The sequence below is a fragment of the Heterodontus francisci genome, chromosome 49, assembly GCF_036365525.1.
Source record: "Heterodontus francisci isolate sHetFra1 chromosome 49, sHetFra1.hap1, whole genome shotgun sequence".
Lineage (NCBI taxonomy): Eukaryota > Metazoa > Chordata > Chondrichthyes > Heterodontiformes > Heterodontidae > Heterodontus > Heterodontus francisci.
In genome coordinates this window covers 11,148,137-11,169,990 of record NC_090419.1, presented here as the reverse complement: position 1 = coordinate 11,169,990, position 21,854 = coordinate 11,148,137, and the positions used below count along the sequence as shown (strand labels likewise).

At 53.5% G+C, this 21,854-nt stretch overlaps 1 protein-coding gene across 2 annotated transcripts in view; it reads right to left on the bottom strand.

The window, feature by feature from the left end:
- Positions 1–7,188: 7,188 nt before the first annotated feature.
- LOC137358284 (creatine transporter-like) overlaps positions 7,189–21,854 on the bottom strand; it is a 59,791-nt gene continuing 45,125 nt past the window's right edge. The window contains exons 6-13 of one of the 2 annotated variants that reach the window (XM_068024198.1): positions 20,866–20,969; positions 19,132–19,256; positions 17,795–17,907; positions 13,473–13,610; positions 12,968–13,070; positions 12,361–12,461; positions 11,699–11,869; positions 7,189–9,548 (exon numbers count right to left, since the gene is read on the bottom strand). In XM_068024198.1, coding sequence (XP_067880299.1) covers positions 9,411–9,548; positions 11,699–11,869; positions 12,361–12,461; positions 12,968–13,070; positions 13,473–13,610; positions 17,795–17,907; positions 19,132–19,256; positions 20,866–20,969 — 993 coding nt within the window. In that variant the 3' untranslated portion in view covers positions 7,189–9,410. Of the gene's footprint in view, positions 9,549–11,698; positions 11,870–12,360; positions 12,462–12,967; positions 13,071–13,472; positions 13,611–17,794; positions 17,908–19,131; positions 19,257–20,865; positions 20,970–21,854 lie in introns of those variants that run through there. The other variant, XM_068024199.1, reaches the window with a different exon arrangement.

The following is a 21,854-nucleotide window of genomic DNA, read 5'->3' as shown; positions in this document are numbered from 1 at the left end:
CGGCAGGAGCTAACTGGCGTCGGGCCACAGGCACAGCTCCGCGGAGGAGACAGTCATCACCATCATTGGAGCCACCATGCCTGAGGCTGTGGGCAGCAGCAGGGCTGAAACCATCAAAAACAGCGGTATCCTCATAGCTAAACCACCTCCTCACATCCCACACTCTCTTCTGATGTACAAGCTGCAGATGGTGTAAGCATGCACCCCCCCCCCCCCCCACCCCCCGACCACAACCCTACCCTTCTGCCTGGGCCCCCTTGTTCCAGCGTAGGCAAAAAGGCACACGAAGACAGGCACTGAGTGGACGCACAGGGTGATTAGTTGACTTTTGTATGCAATATGCAGTCCTTGGTTTATAAATGTGGTTGGAATGTTGATTGTGTTTATTTCGGTAACGTGGCCAAGCAGACTCTGTGACAGTCAGTAACAGGGAAGATGGGCTGTGGGACTGATGGGGAATTGGGGTTGTGTTTACTGGGATCGCTGATCATGGACAGACCAGTCAGAAAGGGGGTGGGCTGGTTCCTTCCTCCTCCTCTTCCTCAGCTGGTTGTTGTATATTCGGTGCCAAGGGCCGGGCAGCACGCAGACGCCCACCATGAATCCTAACACATTACTCTGCCCCGTACTGCAGGGCTCCTCCAGAGCGGTCCAGGCATTGTTTAAACACCCCAATAGTCTGCCCGACCGCATGGCTTTCCTCCCGCGCACGCAGCCCACCCTGTGTGTGGGTTGTGCACCGGAGCCGTGAGCCTTGTTGCCAAAGGATAAGACAGTACCAGCGGGACTGGTGGTCTGAAGTGTATTTGTTTCAATGCGAGAAGTATAACAGGTAAGGCAGATGAACTTAGAGCTTGGATTAGTACTTGGAACTATGATGTTGTTGCTATTACAGAGACTTGGTTGAGGGAAGGGCAGGATTGGCAGCTAAATGTTCCAGGATTCAGAAGCTTCAGGCGGGATAGAGGGGGATGTAAAAGGGGTGGGGGAGTTGCATTACTGGTTAAGGAGAATATCACAGCTGTACTGCGGGAGGACACCTCAGAGGGGTCATGCAGCGAGGCAATATGGGTGGAGCTCAGGAATAGGAAGAGTGCAGTCACGATGTTGGGGGTTTACTACAGGCCTCCCAACAGCCAGCGGAAGGTAGAGGAGCAGATATGTAGACAGATTTTGGAAAGATGTAAAGGTAACAGGGTTGTAGTAGTGGGTGATTTTAACTTCCCCTATATTGACTGGGACTTGCTTAGTGCTAGGGGCTTGGATGGGGCAGAATTTGTGAGAAGCATCCAGGAGGACTTCTTGAAACAGTATGTAGATAGTCTAACTAGGGATGGGGCCATTCTGGACCTGGTATTGGGGAATGAGCCCGGCCAGGTGGTCGAAGTTTCAGTAGGGGAGCATTTCAGGAACAGTGACCATAATTCCATAAGTTTTAAGGTACTTGTGGATAAGGATAAGAGTAGTCCTCGGGTGAAGGTGCTAAATTGGAGGAAGGCTAATAACAATATTAGGCAGGAACTGAAGAATTTAGATTGGGGGCGGCTGTTTGAGGGTAAATCAACATCTGACATGTGGGAGTCTTTCAAACATCAGCTGATTAGAATCCAGGACCAGCATGTTCTTGTGAGGAAGAAAGACAAGTTTGGCAAGTTTCGGGAACCTTGTATAATGCGGGATATTGTGAGCCTAGTCAAAAAGAAAAAGGAAGCATTCGTAAGGGCTGGAAGGCTAGGAACAGATGAAGCACTTGAGGAATGTAAAGACAGTAGAAAGGAACTTAAGCAAGGAGTCAGGAGGGCTAAAAGGGGTCATGAAAAGTCATTGGCAAACAGGATTAAGGATAATCCCAAGGCTTTTTATACATATATAAAGAGCAAGAGGGTAACTAGGGAAAGGGTTGGCCCACTCAAGGACAGAGATGGGAATCTATGCGTGGAGCCAGAGGAAATGGGTGAGGTACTAAATGAATACTTTGCATCAGTATTCACCAAGGAGAAGGACTTGGTGGATGATGAGTCTAGGGAAGGGAGTGTAGATAGTCTCAGTCATCTCATTATCAAAAAGGAGGAGGTGTTGGGTGTCTTGCAAAGCATTAAGGTAGATAAGTCCCCAGGGCCTGATGGGATCGACCCTAGAATACTGAGGGAGGCAAGGGAAGAAATTGCTGGGGCCTTGACAGAAATCTTTGCATCCTCATTGGCTACAGGTGAGGTCCCAGAGGACTGGAGAATAGCCAATGTGCCTTTGTTTAAGAAGGGTGGCAAGGATAATCCAGGAAATTATAGGCCGGTGAGCCTTACGTCAGTGGTAGGGAAATTATTAGAGAGGATTATTCGGGACAGGATTTACTCCCATTTTGAAACAAACGAACTTATTAGCGAGAGGCAGCATGGTTTTGTGAAGAGGAGGTCGTGTGTTACTAATTTGATTGAGTTTTTTGAGGAAGTGACGAAGATGATTGATGAAGGGCAGTGGATGTTATCTATATGGACAGGCAGAGAGATCTGGGCGTACAGGTCCACAGGTCACTGAAAGTGGCAACACAGGTGGATAAGGTAGTCAAGAAGGCATACGGCATGCTTGCCTTCATCGGTCGGGGCATAGAGTATAAAAATTGGCAAGTCATGCTGCAGCTGTACAGAACTTTAGAATATTGCGTGCAATTCTGGTCGCCACACTACCAGAAGGACGTGGAGGCTTTGGAGAGAGTTCAGAGGAGGTTTACCAGGATGTTGCCTGGTCTGGAGGGCATTAGCTATGAGGAGAGGTTGGATAAACTCGGATTGTTTTCACTGGAACGACGGAGGTGGAAGGGCGACATGATAGAGGTTTACAAAGTTATGAGCGGCATGGACAGAGTGGATAGTCAGAAGCTTTTTCCCAGGGTGGAAGAGTCAGTTACTAGGGGACATAGGTTTAAGGTGCGAGGGGCAAAGTTTAGAGGGGATGTGCGAGGCAAGTTCTTTACACAGAGGGCGGTGAGTGCCTGGAACCTGCTGCCGGGGGAGGTGGTGGAAGCAGGTACGATAGCGACGTTTAAGAGACATCTTGACAAATACATGAATAGGATGGGAATAGAGGGATATGGTCCCCGGAAGTGCAGAAGGTTTTAGTTTAGGCAGGCATCAAGATCGGCGCAGGCCTGGAGGGCCGAATGGCCTGTTCCTGTGCTGTACTGTTCTTTGTTCTTGTTCTTTGTTGCCCAGTGGCCGTCCTCTAGTATCTCGGAGTAGCTCAAATGCAGATGGCACAGTGGACTGGTGCAGAACGAAGGGCTCATGAGAGCTGCCAGGGTACCAGGCAGTGGCCTGCAGGACACGCCGAGTATGGTCGTACACCTGGACGTTCAGGGAGTGGAATCCCTTTTGCGTGCAGTGCAGGACAGAGTTGGCATACAGCGCCCGCAATGTGGGCAGGCAATGGCGGCCTGCACCATGGTTTAACCTGCAATCCTCACAAAGCCACACAGTTTCCTCAGCCTGCTTCTCTCCGGCGAGACTGGGAGACGTTGCAAATATCGCTCCTTCCAGGCGGGAGCAGGCCCGACGCATAAAAGTTCACGGCCGCTGTCACCTTCACAGCCGCTGGCAATGCCGTCCTCGCCCTGCTCTGAGGCTGCAGTTGCGGCTGCAGCAGGTGGCAGACTTCGGTGAGGACGTCCTTGTTGGAGATGCCCCCCTCCACCCCACCCCACCCCCCCACCACACACACACACACACTCCTCCTGGCTGAGGTTCAGATCGGAGATTCACTCCCCGAACGGATATGGCCTGCTGCCGAGTGCCCTTCGCCCCCCTCCTCCTCCTCCTCCTCTCTCTTCCAGCGGCCTGTCCTGCTCTGTGTCACCTCTGCTCATTCTCACTACAGGCCAAGGGGGACAGAAGCTACTGCACCCACGGCTGGGGAACAAGTAGAATTCCTGAAGTCAGGACAAAGTGCACCATGTGCTACACCGCTCCTTATAGACTTTATCTTGCTCTTAGTGTAATGAGGACAAAGTCTGAAAGGTGGATGAGCAAACTGACCATGGTAGAGGAGACCATTCAAGTGGGGGGAGTCAAAAGGAATGTGTTAGTGATAGGAGATGGTATAGTCAAGGGGGGGGGGGGATTGCGACCGGTCTCTGCAGCCACGACTGGCAGTTCCAAAGGCTGTGTTGCCTGCCAGGGTTAAAGTCAGCTCTTGTCAGCCGGAGAGGTATTTGGAGGGGGAGGATCCAGTTGTTGTGGTCTGGGTAGAAACCAAGGACACAGGTTAGAATGAAGTTCTGCTGAGGGAGTTTGAGGAGTCGGGGTCCAAATTAAATGCAGATCTTTGGATTGTTAACTGAGCCACGCGGTTGCAAAAGGGTCAAGCAGATCAGACAGTTGAATGTGTGGCTCAAAGACTGGTGTGGGAGACAGGGATTCCAATTCATGGGGCACTGGTATAAATACTGGGGAAAGAGGGAGCTGTACAGGTAAATGGAGTGTGACAGAAAGGGACAGAGAGTTTAACGGTAATAACACAGCAGAGGATAAGGTCAAAGCAGGGACAAATGGTTAAAATTAACGGCGCTTTGTCTGAATGCAAGAAGTATTTGTAACAGGATAGCTCGAGTCATGGCAGAGAGGGATGGGTTTGATCGAATGGCCACTACAGAGATGTAGCTGCAGATTGACTAAGGTCAGGAATTAAATATTCCAGGGTACTCCGCATGTCAAAATGACGACGGAAATGGAAAGGAAGAGGGATCGTCCTGATAATTAAGGATGACGTAAGGACAGTAGCGAGGATGGATCTTTCCTCGGATGAAGCAGGATGTCGAATCAGTATGGGTGGAGATAAGAAATTGCACGGGTCCGAAAACACTAGTTTATACACCGCGGAACCAACCAGGGAAGAGGCTAGCATAGGTTTTGTCTTGTGTAATGAGGCATGGTTCATTATTAATCTCATAGTAAGGGACCCTCGGGGAAGAGTGATCATAATATGTGGGAATTTCACATTGCATTTGAGAGTGATGTACATAAGTCTGGAACTAGAGTATTTTAGATTTTAGATTTAGATATACAGCAATTGAACTTAAGTAAAGACAATTTCACAGGTATGAGGGGTGAGTTGCCGAAGGTAGATTGGGAAATTAGATTAAAAGGTCTGACAGTAGATGAGCAATGATGAACATTTAAAGAAATATTTTCTAATCCTCCTACGTTCCATTGAGAAATAAAAACTGCACCGGAAAAGAGATTAATACGCAGCTAACTAAAGAGGTTAAGGATAGTACTAGATTAAAAGAAGAGGCTTATATGTAACCAGAGGATTGAGAGAGTTTCAGAAACCCACAAAAGGTGACCAACAAATAGATAAAGAGGAAGAAAATAGAATATCAGCATAAAGCAGCCAGACTAGAAGTATAAAGACAAATTGTAAGAGCCTCTACAAGTATGTAAAAAGGAGGAGAGTAGCTAAAGTAAACTTGGTCCCTTAGACACTGAGACGGGAGAAACTATCATGGGGAATGAGGAAATGGCAGAGACGTTGAACAAATATTTTGTGTCTGTCTTCACAGTAGAAGACATAAATAGAAGGTAATCCAGGGGCTAACATGAGTGAGGAAGTTAATTTAATTGATATCAGTAGAGAAAAAGTACTGGAGAAATTATTGGAACTAAAAGCCAACAAATCCCCAGGACCTGATGGCCTACATCCCAGAGTTCTAAGAGGTTGCCACGGAGGTAGTGGATGCACTGGTTTTCATTTTCCAAACTTCTCTAGATTCGAGAATGGTCCCAGCAGATTGGAAGGTAGCAAATGTAGCACTGCTATTTAAGAAAGGAGGGAGAAAACGGGGAACTACAGGCAAGTTAGCCAGGAGGTCTTAACGACGCACTTAGAAAATGATAGTATGATTGGACAGAGTCAATATGGTTTTACAAAAGGGAAATCCTGTTTGACAAATTTATTAGTTTTTTTTTGAGGATGTAACTAGTCGAGTAGATAGAGGGGAACCAGTAGATGTAGTATATTGAGCAATTAGAGATGGGCAATAAATGCTGTTCTAGCCAGCGAAGCCCACATCCCATGAATGAATAAAAAAAAAAATCTGGATTTCCAAAAGGCATTTGATAAGGTGCCACACTAAAGGTTTATATGCAAATGCAGAGCTCAGGGAGTAAGAGGTGATGTATTCGCGGAGATAGAGGATTAGTAAATGGACAGGAAGCAGACGGTAGGGTAAATGGGGCATCTTCAAGTCCCGGCCTGACCTCCTCCATGGTGCGTAGGCCCCATCCCAGCCCGTGGTCTGACGAACGATTTTGCAGCAGAGACCTTCCCTTGTCCTCGGTGCTAGCACCGTCCCGGAGAGCATTCAGGAACGAGATTTCCCACCCCCTCCCCTTCCAGAATCCAGGGGCACTGAGCACCATTACCGCAGGCTCCGCTGACAGATCTCCTGAGAACGTCTCTCACCCAGCGGCGAACGGGAGGCGGGAGGGGTGCTATTCGACTGCAGGAGGCGCCGCGGCTCACCCGGTCCTCACCCTGACCCCTCCCTGCGCATCCGCACACCACCCCCCCCCCCCATCCCCTCTATCCAATCCAATACTTGCGCATTCTCCAGCATTGGCTTGGTGGGGTGGTGGGGGGGGGAGAGGATGTCGCCATGGAGCAATGATCTGGAGCAGGAACGCTGGATAAACACACGAGGGAGAGAGGAATAGAAGGATATGGTGACGGGGGGAGATGAAGTAGGGGGTGGGAGGAGGCTCGTGTGGAGCAGAAACACCGGCACAGAGCGGACGGGCCGAATGGCCTGTTCCTGGGGCGGTCAGGTGCCCTGTGATAACCTCTGAGCCCCACCCTCTAGTCCCATCGACGTGTACGTGACGTGGGAAACCCAGCCACCCGGAATAAAATCCTGTCCGATTGTGAGGGGACGCACACAGGCAGGTTGCAGTCGCTCATTTTGATTGGAGGATTCATTTCAAAATTAACAAAACGCTCCAAAGTCGGCTAAAAGCGTTCATCGGGATTCATGCTCCGGTGTTGCCCTGGAAATCTCCAGGGATTATAGAACCAGATGTAGGCCCAAACCAAACCAAACTCCCGGTTGCCAAGGCTCCAATTCGACAGGAAACCTCCCCCCCCCCCCTGCACCCCCCCCCCGACGCCGACAACATAAAATCAAAACACCCAAACAGCAACTTGACATTAGATTTTACCCTCATTTACAACATTTCGACATCGGCAGGGCATCGATGGTCACAGAATACAATCCGAGCAACATTCTTGAAACATACATTAATCTGTACAGTTTAATCTCAGGAACATTTAAGGTGCAAACTCTGATTTCCCTTCCTGTTAACGCTGTAGTTGCATCAATTCTCCTATCTTGGCACATTTCTGGTGATCAGTGTTTAAAACTGTGGCCTTGTCAAGTAGTTCATGCGACAAGACTGCACAGGAGGTGAACATTCTGCCCATCGTCTCTGTGCTGGCCCTTAGAAAGATCTATCCAGTTATTTCCACACTCCCTCCTGCTCTATCCCAATATCCCTGTAAATTTTTCCCCTTCCAGTATTTCTCCAATTCCCCCTTTTGAAAGTTACTATTGAATCTGCTTCCACCGCCCTTTCAGGCAGCGCGTTCCAGATCACAACAACTCACTGAGTCAAAAAACATTCTCCTCCTCTCCCCCCTCTGGTTCTTCTCCCGATTATCTTCAATCTGTGTCCCTCTGGTTACCGACCCTCCCGCCAATGGAAACAGTTTCTCCTGATTTTCTCCATCAAAACCCTTCTTGATTTTAAACGCCCCGATTAAATCTCCTCCTGAACCTTCTCTGCTCTAAGGAGAACAATCCCAGCCTCTCCCAGTCTCTCCACATTAACTGATGTCCCTCAGCTCTACTTTGAAGATTTTAAAAATATTTTTAAATGTGTGTATCTATTATATATTAATAATGATGTTATATATTAAAAAACAAATATAAGCTAAACAGCATGTGGATCTCAATTGCTTCAGTATGGGCAGCACAGGAAGATCCCAGGTTTGAAGCCTGGCCTTTGGTGAGTGAGTGGATCAGTGAGGTGACATCCTGGTCTTATCAGTCAGACGTCCTCCTCCAGTCTAATCCTGCTGGAAAGTGCACCTGGGTTTGGCTGGGGTTACGACTGCCATTTGTACTACCCACATGGTGGAACACTGTCCCAGGACAGGTACAGTACGGGGGTTAGATACAGAGTAAAGCTCCCTCTACACTGTCCCCATCAAACACTCCCCAGGACAGGTACAGTACGGGGGTTAGATACAGAGTAAAGCTCCCTCTACACTGTCCCCCATCAAACACTCCCCAGGACAGGTACAGTACGGGGGTTAGATACAGAGTAAAGCTCTCTCTACACTGTCCCCATCAAACACTCCCCAGGACAGGTACAGTACGGGGGTTAGATACAGAGTAAAGCTCCCTCAACAATGTCCCCCATCAAACACTCCCCAGGACAGGTACAGTACGGGGGTTAGATACAGAGTAAAGCTCCCCCTACACTGTCCCCCATCAAACACTCCCCAGGACAGGTACAGTACGGGGGTTAGATACAGAGTAAAGCTCCCTCTACACTGTCCCCCATCAAACACTCCCAGGACAGGTACAGTACGGGGGTTAGATACAGAGTAAAGCTCCCTCTACACTGTCCCCATCAAACACTCCCCAGGACAGGTACAGCACGGGGGTTAGATACAGAGTAAAGCTCCCTCTACACTGTCCCCCATCAAACACTCACAGGAGAGGTACAGCACGGGGGTTAGATACAGAGTAAAGCTCCCTCTACACTGTCCCCATCAAACACTCCCAGGACAGGGACAGTACGGGGTTAGATACAGAGTAAAGCTCCCTCTACACTGTCCCCATCAAACACTCCCAGGACAGGTACAGTACGGGGGTTAGATACAGAGTAAAGCTCCCTCTACACTGTCCCCATCAAACACTCCCCAGGACAGGTACAGCACGGGGGTTAGATACAGAGTAAAGCTCCCTCTACACTGTCCCCATCAAACACTCCCCAGGACAGGTACAGCACGGGGGTTAGATACAGAGTAAAGCTCCCTCTACACTGTCCCCCATCAAACACTCACAGGAGAGGTACAGCACGGGGGTTAGATACAGAGTAAAGCTCCCTCTACACTGTCCCCCATCAAACACTCCCAGGAGAGGTACAGAGCTCCCCGACACCCTAATCACCTCCTCCCTGACTGCAGATGTGCAACAACTGGATTGCATGGTCAATTTTTTTTAAAAATCAGCCTGATAATAAAGTGCATTTAAAGGGGTGTGTTCAACACCAAAGGGTTGAACTGCTGATTTGAATTGTGCAAAGCATGGATTAAAAACATGAAAAATCAGTCGGACTGCCTGTCCTCTCACATCACATCACACTCTCATAGATAACAATCTTCTCCTGCATGCTGGGTTCCACTGAGGACAGGATACTGGATTCTGCTGTCACCTCTCTGTACTGTCGGTGGTGCACAGACCAGATAGGAACGGTCAGCTGGTGCCATCGCTGTGTGGAGACAGGGAGAGAGAGAAGGTGGGAGAGAGAGAGAGGGAAGGGGGCGGGGGAGGAGTGAGAGGGGAGGGCAGAAAGAGAGAGAGTGAGGAGAGGGAGAAAGAAAGGGGCGAGAGAGTGGGGAGAGAGAGAGGGCAGAAAGAGAGGGGGACAGAAAGAGAGATAGGGAGGGCGGAAAGAGAGAGAGGGGGAGAGGGAAAGGGAGGGAGGAAGAGGGGAAGAGAGTGGGATAGAGAAAAAGAACAATAAATAAATATTTTATCTGAAGCTGCGATTTCTGAGTTTAGATCGGGTCCCGAGGAGACATTTATCCTCCAGACGCTCGGAGGCGAGGCTGTGGGGACTCCAGTTTGTTATTATGGGTTATGATTGACCCAGTGCGTCGGCTAGTGGTCCACGGTGGCATTGCTCCTGGGCAGGATGAGGGTTTGTTGCATCTGAAATGCCCAATGTATTATTCTGCTGCTAAGGGTAGTCCCGTCGTGCTGTGCCTTTGAGGGTCAAATGTTGTTTCAGTGGCTCCGTCGCTCACCTCAACATCAGAAGGTCGCAGGTTCGAGCTCCCTCCTCCCCACTACACAGCCTCGAGCCCCACAATTCTGCCCGTCACTCCCATGCTGTCAGTACTGAGGGAGCGCCGCACTGTCGGAGGGTCAGTACTGAGGGAGTGCCGCACTGTCGGAGGGTCAGTACTGAGGGAGAGCCGCACTGTCGGAGGGTCAGTACTGAGGGAGAGCCGCACTGTCGGAGGGTCAGTACTGAGGGAGTGCCGCACTGTCGGAGGGTCAGTACTGAGGGAGAGCCGCACTGTGGGAGGGTCAGTACCGAGGGAGCACCGGACTGTCGGAGGGTCAGTCCTGAGGGAGCGCCGCACTGTGGGAGGGTCAGTCCTGAGGGAGAGCCGCACTGTCGGAGGGTCAGTACTGAGGGAGCGCCGCACTGTCGGAGGGTCAGTACTGAGGGAGCGCCGCACTGTCGGAGGGTCAGTACTGAGGGAGAGCCGCACTGTGGGAGGGTCAGTACCGAGGGAGCACCGGACTGTCGGAGGGTCAGTCCTGAGGGAGCGCCGCACTGTCGGAGGGTCAGTACTGAGGGAGAGCCGCACTGTCGGAGGGTCAGTACTGAGGGAGCGCCGCACTGTCGGAGGGTCAGTACTGAGGGAGAGCCGCACTGTCGGAGGGTCAGTACTGAGGGAGAGCCGCACTGTGGGAGGGTCAGTACCGAGGGAGAGCCGCACTGTCGGAGGGTCAGTACTGAGGGAGAGCCGCACTGTGGGAGGGTCAGTACCGAGGGAGCACCGGACTGTCGGAGGGTCAGTACCGAGGGAGCACCGGACTGTCGGAGGGTCAGTCCTGAGGGAGAGCCGCACTGTGGGAGGGTCAGTCCTGAGGGAGAGCCGCACTGTGGGAGGGTCAGTACCGAGGGAGCACCGGACTGTCGGAGGGTCAGTACCGAGGGAGCACCGGACTGTCGGAGGGTCAGTCCTGAGGGAGCGCCGCACTGTCGGAGGGTCAGTACTGAGGGAGAGCCGCACTGTGGGAGGGTCAGTACTGAGGGAGCACCGGACTGTCGGAGGGTCAGTCCTGAGGGAGCACCGCACTGTGGGAGGGTCAGTACTGAGGGAGCACCGGACTGTCGGAGGGTCAGTCCTGAGGGAGCGCCGCACTGTCGGAGGGTCAGTACTGAGGGAGAGCCGCACTGTGGGAGGGTCAGTACTGAGGGAGCACCGGACTGTGGGAGGGTCAGTACTGAGGGAGCACCGGACTGTCGGAGGGTCAGTACCGAGGGAGCACCGGACTGTCGGAGGGTCAGTACTGAGGGAGCACCGGACTGTCGGAGGGTCAGTACTGAGGGAGTGCCACACTGTGGGAGGGTCAGTCCTGAGGGAGAGCCGCACTGTCGGAGGGTCAGTACTGAGGGAGAGCCGCACTGTCGGAGGGTCAGTACTGAGGGAGCACCGCACTGTCGGAGGGTCAGTACTGAGGGAGTGCCGCACTGTCGGAGGGTCAGTCCTGAGGGAGCACCGCACTGTCGGAGTGGGTGTCTTTCGGGATGTGACGTTTAACCTGAGGGCCCCGTCTGCCCCCTTGGGTGGGTGTAAAAGATCCCCCAGCCATAAACCCCCGCTGCATGGGTTCACCTACCTGTGTGAGGGTCCCCTTGCCCCGGGTGAGCTTGTAGAGGATGGTGGTCGGGATGCAGAGCATTGAGGCGAGTGCTAGGCACCACCCGAAGGCCTCGCCCCACCAGGGGTAGGTGTAGACCTTGTTGTACGTCAGGGGCTTGTAGTTGATGAGGTGGAAGAGGAAGATTCCCTGGGGTTGGAGAGAGACACAGTTAGTCTGTGGCGGGGTGGTGGGAGCAGGGGCAAAGCGGGAGGGGGAAGGCGTGGTTCCGGCGACCCTGAGCTGGAAGGTGCGCACGTAATCCGGCCTGACCGCGATGCCCCCCGCTGTCGAATAGCTGGCCCCGAACGACTGTTTGGAGGAGGTTTGGCAGACAGGCCCATTGGTTTGAATGACCCTCCCATCTACCCAGCAAACCTCCTTTCACCCTGCGACCGCCCTCAGAACCGCACCCCCTCCCCAATCCTCCCCGACCCCCATGTCCCCTACCACCCATCCCTCCCCACCCTTCCCTCCGGCACTTAAAGTTGCACATTTCTGTTAGGAACGGAGAGATATTTCTCCCTGGCGAGGGGCAGTGGCGGAGCGTTACCCCTTCAGGACCCGGGCCCCTCTGCAACACCCCCCCCCCCGCTCCTCCCCCCCCCACCCCACTTCGCAAGGGTGTCCAAGGCTCTCACCATGCAAACCAGCGGCGTTATGAAACTCCAGCACCACTTCATCCAGGGCAGGGGGCGGTACCCAACCATACAAGCAATGTCATCCATGAAGCGGTCGGCACCTGCAACAAGAGAAGGGGGAGGAGGGGGTCGGGAGAGGTGGGGTGGCGGTCGGTGGGCAGGGGACAGGAAAGGGTTAAAGAGGCCCCGGGGGGTCATTACGAGAAGGACAGGCGGAGAGAGGGCCCACCATCTCCCAAGCCCACCCCTCTCTACATCCATCTCCCATCCCCACCTCAACCACTCCCTGTGGGAGCGAGTCCCACATTCTCACCACTCTCTGGGGAAAGGAGTTTCTCCTGAATTCCCCATTGGATTTATTACTGACTGTCTTATATTGATGGCCCCCCTAGATCTGGTCCCCCCCACAAGTGGAAACATCTTCTCTACGTCTACCCGATCGAAACCCCCTTCGTCATTTTAAAGACCTCAATCAGGTCGGCCCTCAGCCGCCTCTTTTCTGGAGAGACGAGCATCTTTCCTGATCGTTGTACCCCCGCAGTTCTGATCCCACTCTCGCCACCCACCTCCATTGTGGGCGGGACGAAGGCGGCAGGTACCTACTCACCATAAACCCAGGCAACGACCACGCACTCCCAGAACGCCTGCCAAAGCAAGGTCATCCCACTGGCTGAATAATGGTCGAAGAGCTGGAAGATATACATACCACCCTGTGCGTGACAGGAAGGCTCATTAGATGCCAACTTATACGGTCAAGCTACCCCGTTTTCACTCCCCCCCCACCACGATCACCACCACCACTCCGCCCTCACAGCCCCCCCTGTTCCCCCTCCTCCACTGACCGGTCAATCGTTGACCTGTCGCGGAATGGTCAACCCAATTTAATGCCAAGTTTTACGGTCAAAGTTTTCCCCTCCCCCCACTGGGCTTCAGCCTGTCCGCCCACGAGCTGGGGTAGGCAGGGGAGGGAGCTCTCAGAGAATCTACACCCTCCAACTGGGCAAGGGCTCCTGCCTTCAATGGATCATGGCGGCCTTCAAGAGAGCCAAGGAGGGGAGGTCAGAGGTCAAAGCGTGCGCCCGCGGCTAAAGAGCAGCGGCTGTGGAGCTTACCTGTGTCACCATGGAGAGGTCAATGACGAAACTAATGGCAATACAGACAGCAACCACGATCTCCCTCTGATAACGCACCTGGAACTTAGACGGGAACAGATCCAAGATTCCGGTCACAAACCCCTCCACTCCGACAAACTGAGAACACGAGGGAGACAAAACGACGGGTTATCAGGTTATGCTCTCGCACTCCCCCACAACCCACACATCGCCCACGGTATATCGGAGCAGACACTTTTCCTGAACCCCAACAGCACAGGTTCTAGATCCCTCTTCTCCCCCACACTGCCTCCCACACTGGGCCAACAGGGTCAAAGAGCCAACTTGCACGTGCTGGACCAGATAACAACAATTTACATTTATATAGCATCTTAAAGGCACTAAAACATCCCTGAGGTGTTTCACAGGAGTGTAAATCAGACAGAATTTAACCCCGAGCCCCATCAGGAGATATTAGGGACGGGCGACCAAAAGCTCGGTCAAAGAGGTCGGTTTTTAAGCAGCGTCTTAAAGGAGGAGAGAGAGAGGGGGAGAGGTTTAGGGAGGGAATTCCAGAGCTCAGGGCCCCAGGCAGCTGAAGGCACGGCCGCCAATGGTGGAGCGATGGGAATCGGGGGATGGTCAAGAGGCCGGAATTGGAGGAGGGCAGAGATCTCGGAGGGTTGTAGGGGCTGGAGGAGGTTACAGAGATAGGGAGGGTTGTAGGGGCTGGAGGAGGTTAGAGAGATAGGGAGCGTTGTAGGGACTGGATGAGGTTACAGAGATAGTGAGGGTTGTAGGGGCTGGAGGAGGTTACAGAGACAGGCAGGGTTGTAGGGGCTGAAGGAGGTTACAGAGATAGTGAGGGTTGTAGGGGCTGGAGGAGGTTACAATGATAGGGAGGGTTGTAGAGACTGGAGGAGGCTACAGAGATAGGGAGGGTTGTAGGGACTGGAGGAGGCTACAGAGATAGGGGGGGTTGTAGGGGCTGGAGGAGGTTACAGAGATAGGGATGGTTGTAGGGTCTGAAGGAGGTTACAGAGATAGTGAGGGTTCTAGGGGCTGGAGGAGGTTACAGAGATAGGGAGGGTTGTAGGGGCTGGAGGCGGTTACAGAGACAGGGAGGGTTGTAGGGGCTGGAGGCGGTTACAGAGATGGGGAGGGTTGTAGGAGCTGGGGGAGGTTACAGAGATAGGGAAGGTTGTAGGGGCTGGAGGAGGTTACAGAGATAGGGAGGGTTGTAGGGGCTGGAGGCGGTTACAGAGATCGGGAGGGTTGTAGGGGCTGGAGGAGGTTACAGAAATAGGGAGGGTTGTAGGGGCTGGAGGCGGTTACAGAGATGGGGAGGGTTGTAGGAGCTGGGGGAGGTTACAGAGATAGGGAAGGTTGTAGGGGCTGGAGGCGGTTACAGAGATAGGGAGGGTTGTAGGGGCTGGAGGAGGTTACAGAGACAGGGAGGGTTGTAGGGGCTGGAGGAGGTTACAGAGATAGGGAGTGTTGTAGGGGCTGGAGGAGGTTACAGAGATGGGGAGGGTTGTAGGAGCTGGGGGAGGTTACAGAGATAGGGAGGGTTGTAGGGGCTGGAGGAGGTTACAGAAATAGGGAGGGTTGTAGGGACTGGAGGCGGTTACAGAGATGGGGAGGGTTGTAGGAGCTGGGGGAGGTTACAGAGATAGGGAAGGTTGTAGGGGCTGGAGGCGGTTACAGAGATAGTGAGGGTTGTAGGGGCTGGAGGAGGTTACAATGATAGGGAGGTTTGTAGAGACTGGAGGAGGCTACAGAGATAGGGAGGGTTGTAGGGACTGGAGGAGGCTACAGAGATAGGGGGGGTTGTAGGGGCTGGAGGAGGTTACAGAGATAGGGAGGGTTGTAGGAGCTGGAAGAGGTTAGAGATAGGGAGGGGTGTCCGGGCTGGAGGAGATTACAGAGATAGGGAGGGTTGTAGGGGCTGAAGGAGGTTACAGAGATAGGGATGGTTGTAGGGTCTGAAGGAGGTTACAGAGATAGTGAGGGTTCTAGGGGCTGGAGGAGGTTACAGAGATAGGGAGGGTTGTAGGGGCTGGAGGCGGTTACAGAGACAGGGAGGGTTGTAGGGGCTGGAGGCGGTTACAGAGATGGGGAGGGTTGTAGGAGCTGGGGGAGGTTACAGAGATAGGGAAGGTTGTAGGGGCTGGAGGAGGTTACAGAGATAGGGAGGGTTGTAGGGGCTGGAGGCGGTTACAGAGATCGGGAGGGTTGTAGGGGCTGGAGGAGGTTACAGAAATAGGGAGGGTTGTAGGGGCTGGAGGCGGTTACAGAGATGGGGAGGGTTGTAGGAGCTGGGGGAGGTTACAGTGATAGGGAAGGTTGTAGGGGCTGGAGGCGGTTACAGAGATAGGGAGGGTTGTAGGGGCTGGAGGAGGTTACAGAGACAGGGAGGGTTGTAGGGGCTGGAGGAGGTTACAGAGATAGGGAGTGTTGTAGGGGCTGGAGGAGGTTACAGAGATGGGGAGGGTTGTAGGAGCTGGGGGAGGTTACAGAGATAGGGAGGGTTGTAGGGGCTGGAGGAGGTTACAGAAATAGGGAGGGTTGTAGGGACTGGAGGCGGTTACAGAGATGGGGAGGGTTGTAGGAGCTGGGGGAGGTTACAGAGATAGGGAAGGTTGTAGGGGCTGGAGGCGGTTACAGAGATAGGGAGGGTTGTAGGGGCTGGAGGAGGTTACAGAGACAGGGAGGGTTGTAGGGGCTGGAGGAGGTTACAGAGATAGGGAGTGTTGTAGGGGCTGGAGGAGGTTACAGAGATGGGGAGGGTTGTAGGAGCTGGGGGAGGTTACAGAGATCGGGAGGGTTGTAGGGGCTGGAGGAGGTTACAGAGATCGGGAGGGTTGTCGGGGCTGGAGGAGGTTACAGAGATAGGGAGGGTTGTAGGAGCTGGGGGAGGTTACAGAGATCGGGAGGGTTGTCGGGGCTGGGGGAGGTTACAGAGATAGGGAGGGTTGTAGGAGCTGGGGGAGGTTACAGAGATCGGGAGTGTTGTCGGGGCTGGGGGAGGTTACAGAGATAGGGAGGGTTGTAGGGGCTGGGGGAGGTTACAGAGATAGGGAGGGTTGTCGGGGCTGGAGGAGGTTACAGAGATAGGGAGGGTTGTAGGGGCTGGAGGAGGTTACAGAGATAGGGAGGGTTGTAGGAGCTGGGGGAGGTTACAGAGATAGGGAGGGTTGTCGGGGCTGGAGGAGGTTACAGAGACAGGGAGGGTTGTAGGGGCTGGAGGAGGTTACAGAGATAGGGAGGGTTGTAGGAGCTGGTGGAGGTTACAGAGATGGGGAGGAGAGGGGTGAGGGCCATGGAGGGATTGGAACACGAGGATGAGAATTTTAAAACAGAGGTGTTGCTGGGCTGGGAGGCAGTGTTGGTCAGCGAGCAACAGGGGAGGGTGAACGGGACTCAATTCAATTTCCTGATGTGCACTGGTGGAATTTGAACTATGACCCCTGGGTTCACTAATCTAATTGCCTTAATTGTTGCCCGTTGGTACTGCAGACACCTGACTTATCAATAAAATCCAACATAATCTTCGACTTTATTGGGTGGTTAATGGTCGGCACAGACTCGGTGGGCCGAAGGGCCTGTTTCAGTGCTGTATCTCTAAATCTACACCATTCCCCTGGGTCTCTTTTCATGTTAACTCTCTGAGCTACTGAGAAAATGTTTGCACTTGTGGGGGGGAGACCAGAACTCGGGGGGGCCATCAATATAAGACAGTCAGTAATAAATCCAATGGGGAATTCAGGAGAAACTCCTTTCCCCAGAGAGTGGTGAGAATGTGGAACTCGCTCCCACAGGGAGTGGTTGAGGTGAATAGTATCGATGTATTTAAGGGGGAAGCTGGATAAACACACGAGGGAGAAAGGAATAGAAGGATATGGTGATAGGGGGGAGATGAAGTAGGGGGTGGGAGGAGGCTCGTGTGGAGCAGAAACACCAGCACGGAGTGGATGGGCCGAATGGCCTGTTTCTGGGCTGTAAATACTGCGTGAGGTGAGGGTAATGACCAACATGTGGCCTATGACCTTGTCAGCAGGTCAGTCCGTGAAGCGGGAGGGGAAATAAATGGAGAGGAATCGCTCCTCAACTATTATTTACCGAGCTTCGTTACCGACTAAGATTCCAATATTTTGCAGTAACCGGGGAGGCGGAGGGAGGGGGAACCTCGGCAGGTTTTCGCGCAGCTCCTGCCACCCCCCCCCACAATCCTGGGTTACGACCCTTGCTCCCCCCCACCCCATCAACACCCAAACCACCCCGCGTTCTCCACAGCAACCCCCGCACTCCGCCATTCCCCCACTCCCTATCAAAGTCTTTACCTGGCTGCCAAGTCCGAGCAGCAAGAGCATGATGAAGAAGAGGGCGGCCCACACTTGAGGGAAGGGCATCAACGCCACAGCTTTGGGGTATGCGATGAATGCAAGGCCCGGGCCTGTGACAGACCATAGCAACGGTTAACAGGTGGCAACGACAAGACCATGCCGGGGCAGTCCAACACCCACAATATTCCAAGCAAGATTCCAGAAGAATTTTCCACATTTACAATCAGAAAACATCCTAACCCTAACCCCTAACCCCTAACCCTGACCCCTAACCCTAACCCTAACCCTAACACTAACCCTAACCCCTACCCTAACCCCTAACCCTAACACTAACCCTGAACCCTGACCCTAACCCTAACCCTAACACTAACCCCTAACCCTAACCCTAACCCCTAACCCTAACACTAACCCTGAACCCTGACCCTAACCCTAACCCTAACCCTAACACTAACCCCTAACCCTAACACTAACCCCTAACCCTAACCCTAACCCTAACCCTGACCCTAACCCTAACCCTAACCCTAACCCTAACACTAACCCTGACCCTAACCCTGACCCTGACCCTAACCCTAACCCTAACACTAACCCTGACCCTAACCCTGACCCTGACGTGCCGTTTCGACTGCAGGCAGGACATCAGTAAAAGTGCCGAGCAGCTACCACTGACAGTAATGTGACTCTGAGAGTGAGTTCTCGCAGCAGATTCTACCACCCCCGTCCGCCCTCTGGGTTCTCAAAACAGTCAACCGGGTTTCTCCATGTGCACAAAAAAAACACGCCACGTTTCGAAAAGGGAAGTATTGATAGAACCGCTCGGGAACCTGACTCTTGTTTCCAAGGACAATGATCGTCATGTAGGGGCAAGATTTCAAAGTGGGGTCCACCAGGTCTGTGATTTTCTTGAAATAAAGGTGGGTGCTTGGATGAGAATTGAATGTTTGTCCCAGGACACTGGAAGATATAAAGGAACAGGAGGAGGTCCATTCAGCCCCTTGAGCCTGTTACACAGGAACAGGAGGAGGCCATTCAGCCCCTCGACCCTGTTACACAGGAACAGGAGGAGGCCAATCAGCCCCTAGAGCCTGTTACACAGGAACAGGAGGAGGCCATTCAGCCCCTCGACCCTGTTACACAGGAACAGGAGGAGGCCATTCAGCCCCTCTACCCTGTTACACAGGAACAGGAGGAGGCCATTCAGTCGGGTTTAACACTCCTGACGGTCATGTAGACAAAGGTTGACCGCTCGGGGGTAGGGGAGGGGAGCGTGAGGGGGCAAACAGAAAACAGTCAGATATCCGCGTGGGAATGGATGTCCAGGCAACAGCCTTGCTTACCTGCTTCGGCCACCTCGGAGATGTCCACTCCCCGTTCCTCCGCCATGAACCCCAAGATAGAGAAGACAACGAACCCGGCAAAGAAACTGGTACCGCTGTTCACCAGCGCCAGTATGAAGGCATCCCTGAAATAGAGAGGTACAGTACGGGGGGTTAGATACAGAGTAAAGCTCCCTCTACACTGTCTCCCATCAAACACTCCCAGGACAGGTACAGTACGGGGGGTTAGATACAGAGTAAAGCTCCCTCTACACTGTCCCCCATCAAACACTCCCAGGACAGGTACAGTACGGGGGGTTAGATACAGAGTAAAGCTCCCTCTACACTGTCCCCCATCAAACACTCCCAGGACAGGTACAGTACGGGGGGTTAGATACAGAGTAAAGCTCCCTCTACACTGTCCCCATCAAACACTCCCAGGACAGATACAGCACGGGGGTTAGATACAGAGTAAAGCTCCCTCTACACTGTCCCCCATCAAACACTCCCAGGACAGGTACAGTACGGGGGGTTAGATACAGAGTAAAGCTCCCTCTACACTGTCCCCATCAAACACTCCCAGGACAGGTACAGTACGGGGGGTTAGATACAGAGTAAAGCTCCCTCTACACTGTCCCCATCAAACACTCCCAGGACAGGTACAGTACGGGGGTTAGATACAGAGTAAAGCTCCCTCTACACTGTCCCCATCAAACACTCCCCAGGACAGGTACAGTACGGGGGGTTAGATACAGAGTAAAGCTCCCTCTACACTGTCCCCATCAAACACTCCCCAGGACAGGTACAGTACGGGGGTTAGATACAGAGTAAAGCTCCCTCTACACTGTCCCCATCAAACACTCCCCAGGACAGGTACAGTACGGGGGTTAGATACAGAGTAAAGCTCCCTCTACACTGTCCCCATCAAACACTCCCCAGGACAGGTACAGTACGGGGGTTAGATACAGAGTAAAGCTCCCTCTACACTGTCCCCCATCAAACACTCCCCAGGACAGGTACAGTACGGGGGTTAGATACAGAGTAAAGCTCCCTCTACACTGTCCCCATCAAACACTCCCAGGACAGGTACAGTACGGGGGTTAGATACCGAGTAAAGCTCCCTCTACACTGTCCCCCATCAAACACTCCCAGGACAGGTACAGTACGGGGGTTAGATAGAGAGTTTATCAGGTGGAGCGGGATTCAGCGGCCATGCGATTTCACTGCACGGGAGGTGGAAATTAACCGAACTTGCTGCCAATATTCACGTTAATGTCGATAGGGCTGTGCTAGGCCTGCTCCTGAACACCACCCCGACCCTCTCACTGAATAGCCAGCAGCAAATGAGGACAATTGGGTTTGACTGTGATGCCCCTTGTGGGCGAATAGCATGTTGCCGACAACGCAAGCGATGAAGAATAACTACTTTGGGGGAGCAACTGGGAAGGGTTGGGCAGAAGCGATGCTGGTGGGTCAGCCAGCCTATAACATCGCATCAGCCTTGCCTTTGGTCCGGAGGCCCCCCGAGGCTGGTGGGGTTTTGATGAGGGTGGCAGGGAAGGGAGGTGGTGGGGGGTAGGGAGGGGGGGTGCGGGGTAGTGTTTCCAGGTCACTAGAGTGGGCATTGCCTTCGCAGTGTTGGTACGCCAGCGAGAGGGTGGTCTGTCAGATAGTGAGTCCGTACACCCCTCTCGATCCCCTCACCCCCTCCCTCAACTCCCACTGTTACCTCCGCATCACTCCCTCCCACCTTACTTGTAGCAGTCGTTGTTGAACTGGTTGTAGCTGCCCAGGGCCGTGAGGGCTCCAAGGCCGATGGCGTAGGAGAAGAAGATCTGAGTCCCCGCGTCAATCCACACCTGTCGAGGGAGGACAGCAGTTAACACAGTCGAATAGCACGTGGCCCTCTCCCCACATCCAACGCCTCCACCTTTCTCTCCTCTTCCCAACCCCATCCCAGGCTCTTGGGTTACGCTCCCCCATAGTCAGACAAACAGTGACTGTCAGTCGGCTGTTCGACTGTGGGAGGAGGCGCCGCACCTCAGCCATGCCCGGACAGGGCCCTCCAGCATGATGGGCTGACAGCACCCGGAATGATGCACGAGGAGGGAGCCAGTTAAAGAGGTGTCTCACTCTGGCTTCTGAGGCAGGAGGTCGAGGGTTCGAGCCCCCACTCCAGAGACTTGAGACCCATAATCCAGGCCCAACACTCCCCCGGTGTCAGTACTGAGGGAGCGTCACGCTGTCGGAGAGTCAGTACTGAGGGAGCGCCGCGCTGTCGGAGAGTCAGTACTGAGGGAGCGCCGCGCTGTCGGAGAGTCAGTACTGAGGGAGCGCCGCGCTGTCGGAGAGTCAGTACTGAGGGAGCGCCGCGCTGTCGGAGAGTCAGTACTGAGGGAGCGCCGCGCTGTCGGAGAGTCAGTACTGAGGGAGCGCCGCGCTGTCGGAGAGTCAGTACTGAGGGAGTGCCGCACTGTCGGAGGGTCAGTACTGAGGGAGCGCCGCGCTGTAGGAGAGTCAGTACTGAGGGAGTGCCGCACTGTCGGAGGGTCAGTACTGAGGGAGCGCCGCACTGTCGGAGGGTCAGTACTGAGGGAGCGCCGCGCTGTAGGAGAGTCAGTACTGAGGGAGCACCGCACTGTCGGAGGGTCCTGGCGTCTGAAATACCTTCCATAACCAGATTAGATTAAATTGGATCATTGACCAAATTTTCCTGTTAGTGGGATCTTGCTCTGTGCAAAATG